Source organism: Lissotriton helveticus, chromosome 11 (assembly GCF_964261635.1).
Source record: "Lissotriton helveticus chromosome 11, aLisHel1.1, whole genome shotgun sequence".
NCBI classification, from domain to species: Eukaryota; Metazoa; Chordata; class Amphibia; order Caudata; family Salamandridae; genus Lissotriton; species Lissotriton helveticus.
The window spans coordinates 1,066,742,064-1,066,758,441 of NC_136072.1; the positions used below are offsets into that span (position 1 = coordinate 1,066,742,064).

Below are 16,378 nucleotides of genomic sequence, written 5' to 3' on the forward strand. Positions count from 1 at the left end.
ACTCCTTCCAGGCTCCCCTGAGAGTTTGATTCAGCGGAGGGATTTCAAGATTAAGGGCAGCGTCAAATGTCTCCTGGTTGAATTTCCTCCAGTTCCTGCGTCTAGGAAAAGGTAGACGCTTAGGTTTATCCCCTCTGCTCAAGCCCTGCACACTAAACGGGAAGAGGTAATGGTCAGACCATAATATCCTAACTGGGGGAGATACTTTAATATCATCCCAGTTCGCAAAGATGGGATCAAGAAGATTCCCCGCTTGATGGGTTGGCCTTCCATCCGATAACCTAAACATCAGGGCTTTTAGACAGCTGATTACAGATTGTGCCACCGTGCAGTCTAAATCTTCAAAATGTAGGTTGAGATCACCTATTATGAGGAATCTATTATACCTGAGGGCAGGCTGAATCACCATTTCAAGGAGACTATCCACAAATTGTGAAGACCCCCCTGGAGGGCGATAAATAAGGTAGCCCATAAAAGTACACTCCGAGGAGACTTTGATGGAAAAAAGGCCCGCCTCGCAGTAGCTAATTGATACTTGCTTTAAGGAGCACTCAAGGTCGATTTTATGAACAATTGCTATGCCCCCACCTTTTTGGATACCTCTGTCAATTCTGATAAGACCATATGAAGGTGGAAGGGCCTCCCGAATGTCAGGGGCGGCGGCCTCATCGAGCCAGGTTTCCGTAAGAAACAACAAGTCGGGTTGATAGTCGATGAGAAGGTCATAAAACTATATTTGCCTACGAACCTTGCCAGCTGCCACTGATTAAAAAAACAAACATTTTAATCCTCATTAGTACCCCAGTATTCTGGGCATAGCTTCCTCGAACCCTATTCGGTACTCAGACACAGCCACGTACCTTGACACCTTTTACGTCAAAGGTTGTTTTTTCATGGGCACGACCTTGATCATTCCTAGTGATTAGGGTAAAGTATCTGCAACCCTTACTATTCCCCCCCTAGGATCCTGCGGGGGAGGGGAGTCAACTAGCCCTTCTGTTACCTCCTGTAAGACCCAAACAGCTGGATTGCTGGAAGGTCATCAGAGGCCCCACTCCCTTTCTTCACCACTCTGCTAACGCGCCTCCTGGTGCACTGCTGCTTGGGGGAAGATGTCCACTTTAGTCCTGAGGCCCTCAGGAGGCAAGGGGACCTCATCCCCCTGCGGAGTGATGGAGAAAGGGGGCATGGCCTCCGACCAAGTCTCAGTAATTTCCCCAGGCCTGGCCTTTTTTTCCCTTTTATAATTAAAGGGAAGGGGGCCAGCCCTTTCTTAAAAAAATGGGAGGGGAACCGTAATTTGATTTGCTTTTTTTTTGTCCGTACATGCAGGGAATTGGGCTGCCCTCCCTGGGCTGATTGTGGCAACCCTCCCTGAGCGATTTCGGTCCCCCTCTCTGAGCTGATTTCTTCACCGCCTCCCTGACCCGATTTCGGGCCCCCCTCCCTCAACCAATATCGGCCCCCCCCACTAAACCAATTTCGGCCCCCTTCGTGAGCAGAAGTGGGCCCTTGGGGCCTGCCTATTTAGAGATGGCAGAGGCACACACTCACCAATGAGACCGCAGGGAGACTGAAGGCCCCGCGGTCCCTGCCCTCTCGAGGCCTCCTGGGGGAGCCAGAAATACTTTGGAATCCAGGGAGCTGCTGACATGCATCTCATGCTGGATTCCAAAGCAATGTCGGTTTCCCTGCTTTTTTTTTTGTCCGTACATGCAGGGAATTGGGCTGCCCTCCCTGGGCTGATTGTGGCACCCATCCCTGAGCTATTTCCAAAGCAATGTCTGTTTCCCTGCCCATTGTGAAGTGAGCAGGTCAGTTTGTGAAAAGCCCTGGGGAGGTGGCTGTCCCCGGGGCTGGGAGAGGTCCGCGCGGCCCCCTTAACTGCTAAAAGCTAAAGCCCCACTGGTAGCTGTGGCGGGTGGTCCACGCGGCCTCCCCGCATTATCAGCAAAGAGGCTCCCTCCAGTAATAAAACAATCAAGCCCCGGGGAGGTGGTGGTCCCCAGAATGCAATGGTTGCCTTGTGGGCACCCCTGCATTCATAAATGATTATAAAAACCTCAGCCAGGTTCAATTTATCAATAAGAAGAGGGCGCATGAGGCCCCCCTCCTTTATGTTTACCATACTCCCAGGATTTGGCCCACATTGGGGCTTTAGAAAAAAGACACGCAGGAAACCGCGTGTCTTTTTATTTTTATCTTATTTTTTTAAATTTGCCAATACACCTGCGAGGCAGTGGAAAAATTAAAAAAAAGAAAATGTTTTTAGTCCTCGGCAGGGAACCCGTCACCATATCTGGAGGGTCACAGTATTCCTACCCTGCCCCCTTTTCTTTAGTCTTTATTTTTTTCCTGGGACTGTGCTTCAAGCCGAGTCCCAAGATGGCTGCCAACAATTACTGGTTTAAGGGCTGCCAGCCAGCCAGAATTTAGACGGATCAACGAGTCCACTGCAAGGACCCGCGTCCCCAGATATTTATATTTTTTAAACTTTAATTTTTTTTTAAACTACTGAACGGATTTACAACTAATCACAAAAAGCACACTTTCTTGACCAACATCTAGCTTTCTGCCAAATTTGGTGTAATTTCGTTCAGCAGTTTGGACTGTAGTCGTGTTCAAAACTTTCAACACAGTAGCTGAACCGACAAGGGGAAGTTTTGTGAAAAGTTTGTGGCAAAACAAAAAACGCTTTTCCTAAGGAAACTTTGGTCCTAACTATAACTATCTACTGGCGATCGCCAGTAGGTAATAATGCCTGCTTTGGAATTTTTTTCTTTTCATTATCTAAACACTATAGATACAAATGCTTGCAATTTCTATAGCTATAGTTATATATGTTTTATTTATATGTTATAGATATATATATTTATATACGTTATAGGTATATATATATATTTATATGTTATAGATATATATATAGTTATATATGTGATAGATATATCTATATTTTTAAATATGTTACAGATATATATATTTATAGATGTGTGTATATATATATATATATATATATATATATATATATATATGTATATGTATATGTATTTATGTACGCTTTAACTCTATTTAAACTGCTACAACAGTGTATTACTTTTACCCGGCATCATGTAAGGGTACGTCCATTTCCTGCAACACTCCTTGCTATTCTGATTTAAGCATGTGAATCTATGAAAGATCCAATACTGAATAAGAAAATAAGTTACTTACCTGTAGCTGCAGTTATCCAGTATTGGTATCTTTCATAGATTGACATGCGACTCACCCTCCTCCCCTAAGAGACTCCCCTTATAGGTCTGTATTATTTACTCCCACTTGTGCTTTAATATCTGAGGGACTCCGCCTGTGTTGGGAGTGTTCTAGAGGGTGCTGTCGCTTGATTTGTCATAGTTTAAGTTTAGTAATTTTTTTAAAAAAAGGACAAAGATAGTCTATTAAACTGACTTTTACATTGCCATTATAGCCTATGATAGTGATCATACTGCTTTACTATGGCACCGTGGGACTCCCACTTCAACGACAAGGAAGAATCAAACATGTGAATCTATGAAAGATGCCAATACTGGATAACAGCAGTTACAGGTAAGTAACTCATTTTCTTCTCAATTCAAGATACTGGATACATGGGGCTTGGACACTTTGCCATGTTCTATTAATTGAGATTTTAAAACATAGACTTCCAGCATACATTTGAGCTCTGTAGATGTTTTGATATTTTTAGCTCCATAATTTTAGTTTAGTGGTAATTGGTCGTAATATTATGTACTACCATTATATATCCTAGTAGTACTTTCTAATAGGGCCAAATATGATTTAAACAAGGGCAAGGTAATGGTCATATAAAAAATGAAACAGATCCTGCCCCTGGAAGCCCCATATCCTGAGATGGATAGTATGGTTAAAAACAAAATGTAAAAATTGTGCCCTAAGATAATTAAGAGCATGAATGAATGAAATAAAGTAATGAAATATTTGCTAAAGTGCAAAAGCTGCGCGTCCCATTGCTGACAAATTCTATCAACGAGAAACTAAGACCAATTGTTGAGATTGTAGAAATAGCTAGGTTTTGAGTAACTTTCTAAACAAGAGACTGGGACTGGAGTTGTCTGACAACAAATGAAAGGAATGTCAAAGTTTTGATGTGAGGAAAGTAGAGGATCTACATCCTTGTCTAACTAGTTTCATTTTGGGAATGACTTAGGGTGACAGAGGAAGATATGAGATTGCGAGTAAGACGGCAGGCTAGAAGCTTTTTTCTTTGTGGAAAAGGGCTTTGTGAACAAGAAAAATAACCTAGAAGTTGAAACTCTTTCTTACAGGCAGCCAAAGTAAAGATTTCAGAGGTGCTGTAATTGAGCTTCTTCTGGGGATGTTAAGGATAGTTAATGCAGCTTTTTTGGACCATCTGAAGTTATTGCATGAGGTGGGAAGGAAGGACAAGATATCATGAATTACTATGATCTATCCTCCATGTTACGAACGACAGTGTTCCGTGATGCTACAGGGAGGAAAATAAAGATTTTCTCAAGATTCCTTAAGATCTAGAAGTATAAAGCAGCAAATCGTAGAAACTGTGTAGAGAAGGTTAGCTGGTTGTCAAATATCAAACCCAAATTTCTTGCTGTAGGCAAAGGAAATGAACAAGCAAGATTACAATCTTGCTTGCCTTGAAGTATTTCCTTGGTCACTTCCAGGGGAAGGTAGATGCATAAGGCATGAATACATTGGTCCAAAGCACGTCAAAATGCATAAATTGTACCTACGTGCACAGATGTGTCCTGCAGGTTACTTTGTTTGGAAATGTACACTTGAAGTGCAATAGGGGGAGAAGCCCCAGAGCCTCAATGGGATGCTGTTGAGAACAGGCTAACATTGGTTGCAGCGCAAATGGACAAAGTCCAATGTAGGAATGCATTGTATCACTCTGAATGTAGCCATAGTAACTTATAAGAAGGCTGTTAACCACTTTTAGATAATTCAGTGTGCCTCTGGGCCCCTTTTCTTAAAAACCCCCAGCATCTTCTGTCAAACAGTATGAAGCCTTTTATCGCTTCAAAAAGTGAAAAATATTAAAATATTAAAGCATTAATTGGATTCAAAGCTGGAGGTTTGGAGGTGGGGCATAGTCAGGAAATTGAGTAGAACATCAGTAACTCTTTTTCGTTAAGCAAATGAGGGAAATGGGTCATTACTCTAACTGTCAAATCAACCAGTTCTCAGGGAGATTCTCTCCAAGTTAAGGAGATAAAGCGCCTTAACACAATGGTAGGTGGTTTTATTACCAAATTCATGAACTTGAACCTCATTTGAGAATATACTGTAGAAATATATTTAAGCTACATCCTGTCACCATTGTGCACCACCCAAAGTATTCTTGAAAACGATCAACATATTTTTAGGCTCCAGTGGAACTTAAAAATTGATAGACACTATAAGCTGCTTCTCGCGCCTTTTATCCACTTCAGCCTGTTGGTTACAGAAGATGCTCACTGATGATTACCTCCAGCAAAATAAAACCTTTATGTTTTCCATGCTCTTCAGGTGGTAAAATGCAACTGATGCCCATTGGTGTCCACTGTCTATCTTTTCAACGTCTAATCCTGTCCTGGTAGGCTCTGGAATCAATCCTGCTAAAAAGGCATTCTTTTAGGCTCAATGCCTTTGGCACCCCAGATTCATCATGGTTCATTTGGACCTTTTTAGGCTTTCTAAGGGAATTTGGGAAAATAAGTAGGTCTAAGGCTGATGGCTGGAGCTGAAATCAGGCTTAGTGTACTGCCTGTCAATCTCCAAAGGGCTTTAGTTTTGGTCTACATTGCAAACATAATTACAGCGTTATTTTAAGACAGACATGCCCTGAAACACCCAGACCAGCTGATTTGATAAGAGTCTGGACATGGAGTTAGAGACTAGCTGCTAGATTCATCAAAGACCCGTTTTGCGAGTCTTTAATAGTGATTCATAAGGAATCGCTATTAAGGACTTGCAAAACGGGATTCATGTAGGAATTGCAAAAAATATTGCGATTCCTACATGTTCCTTATTTGCGATTAGCAAATTGCTAATCGCAAATAAGGAATAACTCCCCATTCATTCCTATGGGCCTACAGGCCCATAGGAATGAATGGGGAGTTATTCCTTATTTGCGATTAGCAATTTGCTAATCGCAAATAAGGATGCGATTTCAAGGGTGCAGGGGTGTCCAAAGGACACCCTGTAGCACCCCTGAAATGTGAATTTACACTGATGTTGTGTGCACACATGTCCAAAGGACATGTGTGTGTGTAACATGCAACTTAGAAAAATGCATTTAAATGCATTTTTCTAAGTTTTCGCTATTTACCACGAGGTTTGACTTCGTGGTAAATTGCGGTCCTAAATTGCGAATTCGCAATTTTTAAATGTTTCATGAATAGCATTTAAGGAATCTCTAATAGAGATTCCTTAAATGCTAATCCTCGCAAATTTGCGAATTCTTTATTAGCGATTTTTGCATTTGGGATGATGAATCCCAAATGCAAAAATTGCACTCGCAAAGGGCCAGATTCTCAGAATCTGGCCCTTTTGCGAGCGCATTTCGCTTGATGAATCTGGCTGTAAGCTTGCTTAATAACCTGGACCCATAGTTTGTAGTAAATATATTGTGTGAGGCATAAAACAATGTGTGTGAAGTAATCTTTACTGGACATGATTCCCTGTTTGTTTACTTTTTCTTTATTTTCATTTAATTGGGGATGGTGTCCTCTTTGGAATAGTGAGGATTGTTATAGTATTCCAGGTTTCCTTTTCCTCTACTGGGGCCTAATGTACAAAGCCATTTTGAGTTTGCAAACCCTGTGAATTGTACACTCATTGTTTGTGACTTTTGTTTCTATTTACTAAACCTACTTTTGTTTTGGCTCGTAAAATTGTTTTGCTATACATATCGAACCATAGATAGGAGGGGGATGAAAGGGGTGTCCCTTCCTAATTTCGAATCACAATGGTGTTTAGTAAAAGTTTGTAATTGTGGTTGCAAACCATTGGTAAGTAACCACACCAGAGAAAGTGGTAATTGATTCACAATGATTCCCCTTTGTGAATCGTGTTGGTAGACCTCTGGGGAAGCAGGCTGTTATGTGTTCTTTTTTGTAAGTAGGGTTTTTTTTTAACAAAATGAAGTTTTCTGTTTGGGAATTCAAACACAGAAATGGTGGTAGGCTGTTAATTGAAGGCAACCATTCAATTGGTTGTAGTCAATTGCTGGGTGTTGTAGTTAGTGACCCGACAAATTATTAATCATCAGGCTGGTCGTTCTGCAACCTGAAATTTAGCTACAGACCCAGCCCATCAGTACATAAGTAACACTGCAGAATTTTATATGAGATGCAAATAGTTGGTGCACACTTTCCAGCCACTTTTTACTGCATGTTAGTTAGTACATCGGACCCTTAATCTCATCTTTGAGTATCCCCAAGAGGCTCAACGATGGAGCACGAACTAGTTATTGGTTAAATGCGTAAGCATTAGACTTTTAGCATTTTAAAAACAGTATTAAACAGTATGCTGGTGGGGGAGGAGCTACGCGCGCATCCAAGATGGCCGCGTGAGCACAGGGCTCCCGAGGACCCTCGCTGCCTCCCGCATTTATCCTGGATAATATCCTGATTTGATGGAAGGTCATTGAAGACACAACCCGGCTGATGTACTAGCAGGTTTTTGGGTCGGAATCGGACGCAGGGTCCCCGAGTTCTGCCGTCTTGAAATTTGTGGCCTTCTCCATGGAACAGCCTGGACCTTGAGTTGTAGCAGTGCCCAGGTCGTAATTTAACAACAACGGCTTGAGGGGATCAGACCACAGCCTCACTTCACTTTCGGTTTCGTTTCTCCAGCGCACTGTCCTATCTGCGGTGTGTCTGTTGATCGGACGAGCTCCGATGCCAGCTTATTGAGCTTCGAGCTAGCGACTGTTTGGCTGTGGACTCAAATTGGCCCATCTTCGCCTCCTGTATTCTTGTGTGTGAATTTTAAGGAGCCATTTGGACCAGATCCCAAGCCTCCCTCCGGGGCACTCGGCTCGCCATGACGGGCAAGCCCGAGGGTGAAAAACGGAAAGTCAAGACCACTATCCGTGGAGGTTCAACCCAGACGAATGTCATGGATCGCTACACACTTTCCAAAGGATCCCCTGGTGGCGCACCTAAGGCCCAGGAGGAGGCTGTCGATGATCCTGCTGTATTGGCGGCATTAACGCTACAGGACGTGATGGGCGCCATTGCTGGTATTCAGTCTTCTATTGGCCAACAGTATGAAGCCCTGGCTTTAAAGTTGGACACGGTGGCTATTGATGTCAACCTCATTCGAACTGATTTGACCAAGACGAACGAGAAGGTGAATTCATTGGACCTAAAGACATCCAGCCTTACCACGGATGTGTCCGACTTGCAAACAGAAGTGCACAGCCTTAGATCTGCTACTGGCTTTTTTGCTCGTCGCTTGGAGGATTTTGAAGGCCGTGCACAGCGCAACAACGTGCGTATTACTGGGGTCCCGGAAGATTCTAGTTCACTCGCCACTGATCCTCGAGTGGAGGACCTCATTCTTAATCATCTTGCACCCAAGGGTCTGAGCAAATTCTTTGCCATCGAACGTGCACACAGAGTGCCAGGGGGACAGGCGAAGCCCGGTTTTCCCCCCGTCCGATTATTGCGCGGATCTTCAACTTCAGAGATCGCGACGCCATTCTGCAGGCGGCACGGACCAGCGGCCCCACGCAGTTCGAGAACGCTGCTGTGAACTTTTATCCGGACTTTTCTCAATCGGTCCAGAAACAACGAATGGGATTTCAAGGGGTGAAACGGCGACTAAGAGACATGGAACTAAAATACGCTACGTTATTCCCGGCCCGACTGCGTGTTGAATATGACAATCGAACATTCTTCTTTGTCAGGCCTGAGGAGGCGAGTGATTGGTTGGACACTTTGCCGGCGCGCCGTGCTGGCCAGGAACATGCTGGTGGTGCTGATGGGGGAATGATGGACCAAGAATGATTATGGTGCCTGTGTCCGGAACACTATTCAACGTGTCCAGCTGAGGCTCACTGACTTCCTTGATCATTCCATTCGTATCTTGGGAGGTAGCGGGGATGGCGGGACCCCTTTCCTCCTCTGGGGTTTTCTTTGTGTAGATTAGTTCTTTGTTTGTAATTGTTAGGGCGACAGGCACACTGCAAATTGGGTAGGCTTTTGAGTCGGTGCAGGGGTGCAGGGTGGGGGGGAGTTGTGTTGGGAACCTTGGGGGGAGGGAGGGCCATGTTTTAGGATTGTTTGTTTTTTCTTTTTCAAGGCAAGGTACTTTCATTATCTTTGACATAGGTGTGGTGCTCGTTTTGCGATGGGAGTTCATTGTGGGTCTGGATGGGGGTAGAGGGTTGAGGGTATTATGCTGGAATGTGAATGGGTTGGGTGATCGGATAAAGAGAGGGGTGGTTATGCAGCTGTTGCGACGCCTTTCGCCTGATGTCGTTTTGCTACAAGAGACACACTTGATAGGAAATACTTGTCACGCTCTTAATAGACGGGGTTATCGTCTTGCTGCCCATTCTGGATTTACATCTAGTTCTAGAGGAGTGGGTATTTTGCTTAGGGTTTCCCTCCCCCTCGAGGTTGACGATGTGATCCTTGATACCAGGGGTCGATATGTTGCACTTGTTGGGCGGTGGGAGGGAAAACCAATTTCGTTGGTGTCGGTGTATGTCCCTCCGGGCTTACAATCCACGACATTTACGGACCTGGGGCGGATGGTTCTGGGTCTCCCGGAGGGTGTCTTGATACTGGGTGGTGATTTTAACTCCGTCATTTCTGGCGGAATAGACCGTTATCCGCCCGAGATCTTCCTGCTGCGCAATCCTGGTTGGGTGACTTCCTGGAAACATTGGGACTTATAGATAGTTGGAGACTAATGCATCCAGAGCAAACACAGTTTACTTTCCATTCGGGAGCTCATGGTAGTCTTTCTATATTGGATTATATCCTGATACCGGCTGCCCTGTCCCCTTTGATTGGAGAGATTAGACACTTGGCCCGGGGTGTATCAGACCATTCCCCTATTTGGTTTCATTTTAATCTTAGCATCGGCGCCGGAGGGAGGGTGGCCCCGATTAACCCCTGGTATATTTTTAACCCTAAGACTCGCACTGAATTGATAAAATCATTTGATCTGTATTTTACTGAGAATGCTGGTTCCGTATCCTCGCCTGTTTCGTTATGGGAAGCTTTTAAGACTGTGATCAGGGGACAGGCATTGTCTTTGGTGGGGTGTGCTAAGAAATGTAGGAATGAGGCAATTGTTCAGCTCGAGACTGAAATCACAGACCTGGAGACTGCATTGGAACGAGAGGTGTCTCGAGAAGCATTACATGTCCTTCGCCTTAAACAATTAGAATATAAAACTTTGGTTACTGATGCGGCAAAGATGATGAGTAGGGAACAGCAGGGACGGCTATATGATGTGGGTGATAAAGCAGGAAAATTGATTGCCTGGCTGGACAGAAGGGAGAGAGCGAGTCGAGTGGTTCCGGTGATTGAGACATGTGGTGGTGTGCGTGTAACGGACCCCGTTGAAATTGTTGAATGCTTTGCTGATTATTTTCGAGAGGTCTATACCTCGGTGTCCGACAGGCCCGAGGAGGATTCGCAGTTGTTGCTTCGAGATATAGCACTTCCATGTTTGTCGGAATCGGATCGGGACTGTTTGGATGCCACGCCCTCGGTGGATGAGGTGGCTCTCGCGCTACGCTCCATTCGTTCCGGCAAGGCTCTGGGTCCCAATGGCCTTCCTGTTGAACTGTATAAATTACGCCCTGATACTCTAGCTCCCTATCTCCGTGATATGTTTTTGGCTGCGCGAGACAGTGGCTCCCTCCCCAGAAATGCTACCATTGTGGTGATCCATAAGGAGGGCAACACAATTTAGAAGGAGGGCAAACCACGGGATCGCTGCTCGTCTTATAGACCCATTTCGCTCTTAAATGCGGAGCCCAAGATCCTCGCCAAACTGCTTGCTAATCGTCTGATTACGGTTATTAGCGACCTGATTCATCCGGATCAATCCGGTTTTATCCCGCACCGTAACACGGCATTAAATTTGCGACGTTTGCATGGTGTTCTCGCGAGGGCCCCGACGCTGCGTGAACCGGCCATCTTGGCGTCCTTGGACGCCACGATGGCCTTTGATACAATCGAGTGGTCTTATCTCTGGGCGGTACTCGCCAAATTTGGATTCGACGCTGGTTTTATTGGTTGGGTCAAACTCCTGTATGAAACGCCACTGGCACAGGTGGTGGTTAATGGTCGTGTCTCCGTGCCTTTTACTCTTGGGAGGGGCACGCAGCAGGGTTGTCCGTTGTCCCCGCTCCTCTTTGCTTTGGCGTTGGAGCCACTCGCCGCTTGGCTACGGTGGGAACCTTCGATGAAGGGTATACGCTGGACGCCGGAATTTGAAGATCGCATCTCCTTATACGCGGATGATATTTTATTGTACCTTACATCTCCCCAAAAATCGCTCAACGTATTGTATGACGTACTTAACTCCTTCGGGAAGAACTCTAGCCTTATCATTAATTGGTCGAAATCCTACATTTATGTACTTGCGGGTGATGTCCCTCGTTTGCCGCGGGGCTGTCCCATCCAGTTGTCGCAGTCTGGCTTTAAGTACTTGGGTGTGTTTATCTCGTTGGATCCGGCGGTTCGCTATGAACGCAATTTACTCCCCCCACTCCAAAGGTTGCGCTCCGATGTAGCGCGTTGGCGTAAATTCCCGTTATCTCCCCTAGGGCGTGCGGCCCTTTTTAAAATGATGTCCTTACCGCGGTTCCTATACGCACTTCAGAATAGTTTTGATGTCATCCCGTCAAAATATTTTCGGGAAGTAGAATCGTTGCAGAGGCAATTAATATGGGACGGACGTTCACGCATCGCTCTTCCAAAATTGACACTTCCCTGGTATGATGGCGGTATAGCGCTCCCGGATATTCGTAGGTATTATTGGGCCTCCCACCTTGCTGCCATCAACCACTTGATGTATGGCCCGGCGTTGAATCCAGCATTTGAAATGGATAAGTGGCTGCTCCCGGGTGGTGATTACTACAGGACGCTTTATTCGGGACCCTCGCGTTCACAACTCTCGGGACCTACCGCTATAGCCGTGCGGGTATGGCATAGCGCAACGGCGGCTATGGGCTGGAGTGATAAACTAACTGGTGCAACTCCGCTCTATGCCTCTGCGAAGTTGGGTGGCCTATGGAAGACGAAGGGATTTGATAAATGGGACACGATCGGTATTAGTAAAGTGCGTGACTCTGGGTTAAAGGAGAGGTGAAGACCTTCTCGGATCTGCAAGTAGAGTATAAGCTGAGTGACAGGGAAAAATTTCTTTATATCCAGGTACGCCATGCTCTGAACTCTGTGTTGCCAGTGGGTAGTGATATTCCGGAATCCTCCCCCCTCGAAGATCGTATACTAGACGGTTATGTGCCAGACAGTACTATCTCATTGTTCTATAAGAAAATTATTAATGACCGATCGAGTCTGCTTGATCGCCTTCGTGAAGCTTGGATTGCTGATGGTATTGAACTGGATGATGAGGACTGGCAGTCTGCGATCTCCTCTCCCAGGGAGGTGGCGATTCCGGCCCGCCTCCGTCTGGTCCAACTCAAGATCCTCCACAGAATCTATGTCACCGGTCCCCGTTTGATCCATATGGCCTACTCCACGGATGGCATGTGTAGGCGTGGGTGTGGTCTCCTTGACACCTATCTCCATATCATATGGGAATGCCCTGAAGTGGTGCGATTTTGGAAACGTATACATGAGGTGATGGATGAAGTAACGGGTGTTGTGATGATGCCGGAAGCCCGACAATGTTTATTGAATGTGTGGGGACCGAATGATTATGACGTGTCGCAGCTTCGGTGGGTGACTCTTGCCAATATGGTTGCGAAGAGGGATATTGCACAGTTGTGGGGGTCCCCGAGGCAGCCTACAGTGACTGCTTGGAAAGAGAGTCTGGACTGGTGCATGTTCAGAGAGAAGACCGTGTATATGGCAAGAGGCAGACCCAAAAAATGATGGAAGATTTGGAACCAGTGGAACTCATACCGTGGAGATATCTGTACGCCCCCACTCACTGCGATTCATAGTCCTTCCCAGTCGCCCTGACCTACATTCCTTCTAGCTGTGGTATATTGTGCTGTTCATATGCAATTCCGCCTTTGACACCCTCCCCTCATCTGTATTCAAAAAATCTTTTCTCCTGTTGTCATATATCTCCCGTCCTCCTCGAGCGCAGGCCTAATGGCTGTATTATTGCTGTATTGCCTTGATTGTATGTTTGATGTGTTGTTTCCTTTTGTTTTATATAAGAAGTTTAAAAAAACAAAACAGTATGCTGGACCTGCCCCTGATTGTTCCCTGTAGTGCTTTTTGTTTTTAAATACATCAGGAGCTCACTCTTCTACGAGTCTCTTCTTATAGCCATGTTTTCATAGCAGAAGTATTCAAATGACATTGTTCTGCATTCTGTCCATCAATTGTTCTTTTTACATATCTCTTCTAGAGGCATCAATTACCATTCTGTTGAAGTGATGGCTGCTTCAGTCACTTTATAGGCGGCATGCACTTATTTCTTTTTGTACAAAGCTGATCCTTGGGCAAATTCTTGTATTTTCCATAATCTATCCTCCCTGGACGCTTTCTTCTTGACCACCTCTGAGTTCGGGCTGTTAATTTAATCGAAGTCCGTTTTTTTTTTATTGCTTCCTACTTCTCTTTGTACCCTACATCAGGATCTAGGCGCTTTCTAAAAATGTAACATTGTTAAACTCTTATCGCCTAAGCAACTTCATTTTCAAACTTTCTAGATCTCATGCTGGCGTAAGTATTTATTTCAGTTTTTTTGTATAATTGCTGAAGACAAAGCTGTTTTGTTATTTTCCTTTTACAGCAATAGTGACACAGAGATTTGTAGCAAAGTTTGTAAGCGTGAACAGCAGTCTCCCTTTAACAACATTGTCTGGAAACCCTGGTAAGTATTAAATATATGTGTAAAGAATCTGCATGTACTGATTTGTCTGTTACCATCTGAAGGCAATGTGTTGCGTTTTAAATAATGCCCAAAGAATTTTACGTGAGCAGAAAAGGATTATGATATTTACCATTTTCAGTTGTTATGCCATTCCCTCACCCTTTTCTACTCAATTCTGCTTTGTCCCCATGATTGTTGATACCTAAATATGGGTTATGGGATTGCACAAAAGACCACACCGAGTAAAATTAAATGGATTTTTTTTAAATTGCTTAGGCCCTGAAAAGACACTAGAGATTCAAAATGTGATTCACTCCCAAATGGCCTATCCGTTTTCATGGAAAATTGTGTTGCATGTAATAAACGGACAATAAAAAAGAAAAATATATTCAAAGGAAAATGTAGATGACTTTTGGATAGTCATTGTGTGACAAGGTTGCCTCAGGTTACAGCACACACACCCTCTTAGCCAACTTCTCCCCAATACCCCCGATACTTGCTGATAAGACGTTTTTACCGGTTTACAATTTCAGAAATATTCAAGTAGTCGATAATGTTTCGAATACAGCCTTGATCGACTATTGAGGAGATCATTTTGTTAAACTGCAGCCCAATCATTGAGCTTCTATAAAGGCCATTTAAAGGGGTGGGAATGTGGGTATCATTCTATAATAAATGTGTTTGAAAGTCCTTAACAATAACTAAGTCTACGAGGTGGTCTACTTATGAAATGGAACGTTCAGTGACGCAGAAAAGATGTTATAATACTATTTATCATGACCATGCTCCCAAACTGTACAGCTCAATAATGCTTTTTATTACTATGCGTAAGAATTTGTAGCTTGAATAATTATATTTGCCACTAATTAGATGCAGTTGAAAAGCACAGCACACGTCTGTCCCACACTTTCCCTGATTACCCCTTGCCTTTAAACAGATGAAGTAAGGTTGCAGTCATGACTGACCAAATATCTAGCGTTGAAATGGGGTGTAAATGGAAGGGGTGGAACATGTTGGTGCACTCGGGTTTGCCCACATTTTCTTTTTGTTGAAAATTGGAAATCTGAGTAAGAAGTACAAGACGATGGTAGAAGATTAAAAGCTGTTATTACTATAAATGGCTAATGCGGATCTAGCATACTAATGAGAGGAATTTCACTTTGCAAATACACAACAAAAGATTTTTACTTTTCCATGTCCCACACTATGGCAAGAGGTTTTTTAGATTTAAGTTGTCTGGTCGTATCAAATTTATTGACAAACCATACCACAGTGCAAGGAATGATGAGGTAGGTAGACTGTACTGTGAGTCGATTTATTTTGCTTAAGCTAATCAATAACAAGATTCGTAAACTGATTGCTAGTGGATGAAAACATTGAGAGAGATTGAAGCATACACATCTCTTTGGCATCTAAAAGCACAAAGTGTTGTGTTTGGTATAATGTTCTAATTGTACACTAAATATTCTGAAAACAAGTATTTTTGTGGGGAACAGTCGTGTTCTTTAAAGCAGATTACACAGCACAACATTTTCTTGTTTTGTACCGGTTTATTTATACCCTGGTTGGCCAGCTGCCAAACTGCTGGAGTGATGGTTCTAGCCCATTAGTAACAAGTCCAGAATATTTAAAAACAAGCATTGGCATAGCCAGTAGGTCTCGCATTTGGTACCATATAAGTGTTTAGCAATGCAACAGTTGGTGTTATTACACCAAGGATGTTCTGCTGCATAACTAAATACTTAAAGTGTCCAAAAAGCGAGACCTGTTGGCTATGCCAATGCTTGTTTGTTTTTTGTTGCTGTTTTGTTTAAGTTGCCCGATCTACAATATCTGGACATGGTATTTGTTTACAGTTCTTTGCATCAAATGAACTTGTTTTCATTTCTCTGAATGTTGTTTCCATTCTGGTTGTAGGAAGCAGTCATTCCCGGGGTGTGAGGGCTGCCTAGCTGTGCGCACGCGCTGAACTTTGCAAATGAGAAAAAGTATGGTGCAGGCGCAATTTACAAGTGTGGAGTGAGTGAGCCCCATGCAGGATGACTCACTCACACAGGAGTTCATGCACTGCACCTGCATACTCAGCATGGTTTAAGGAAACTCGACCCACTCCCTCCCAGGCATCGAACACATATTTACCAAGAAACTCTGAAAAGAGCCTGCCTGCTGCACTGACGGCTGGTGTTGTGTGTGCCTGGTGAAAGCCTGCACTGACGGCTGGTGGTGTGTGTGCCTGGTAAAAGTGTGCACTGACGGCTGGTGGTGTGTGTGCCTGGTGAAAGCGTGCACTGACAGCTGGTGTGTGTGTGCCCGGTGG

The 16,378-nt window shown here is 44.2% G+C and overlaps 1 protein-coding gene across 1 annotated transcript in view; it reads left to right on the forward strand.

The window, feature by feature from the left end:
• TCTN2 (tectonic family member 2) overlaps positions 1 to 16,378 on the forward strand; it is a 255,012-nt gene that overhangs the window by 154,746 nt on the left and 83,888 nt on the right. The window contains exon 11 of the mRNA XM_078667622.1: positions 13,981 to 14,061. Within this exon, the coding sequence (XP_078523748.1) occupies positions 13,981 to 14,061 (81 nt within the window). The remainder of the gene's footprint in view (positions 1 to 13,980; positions 14,062 to 16,378) is intronic.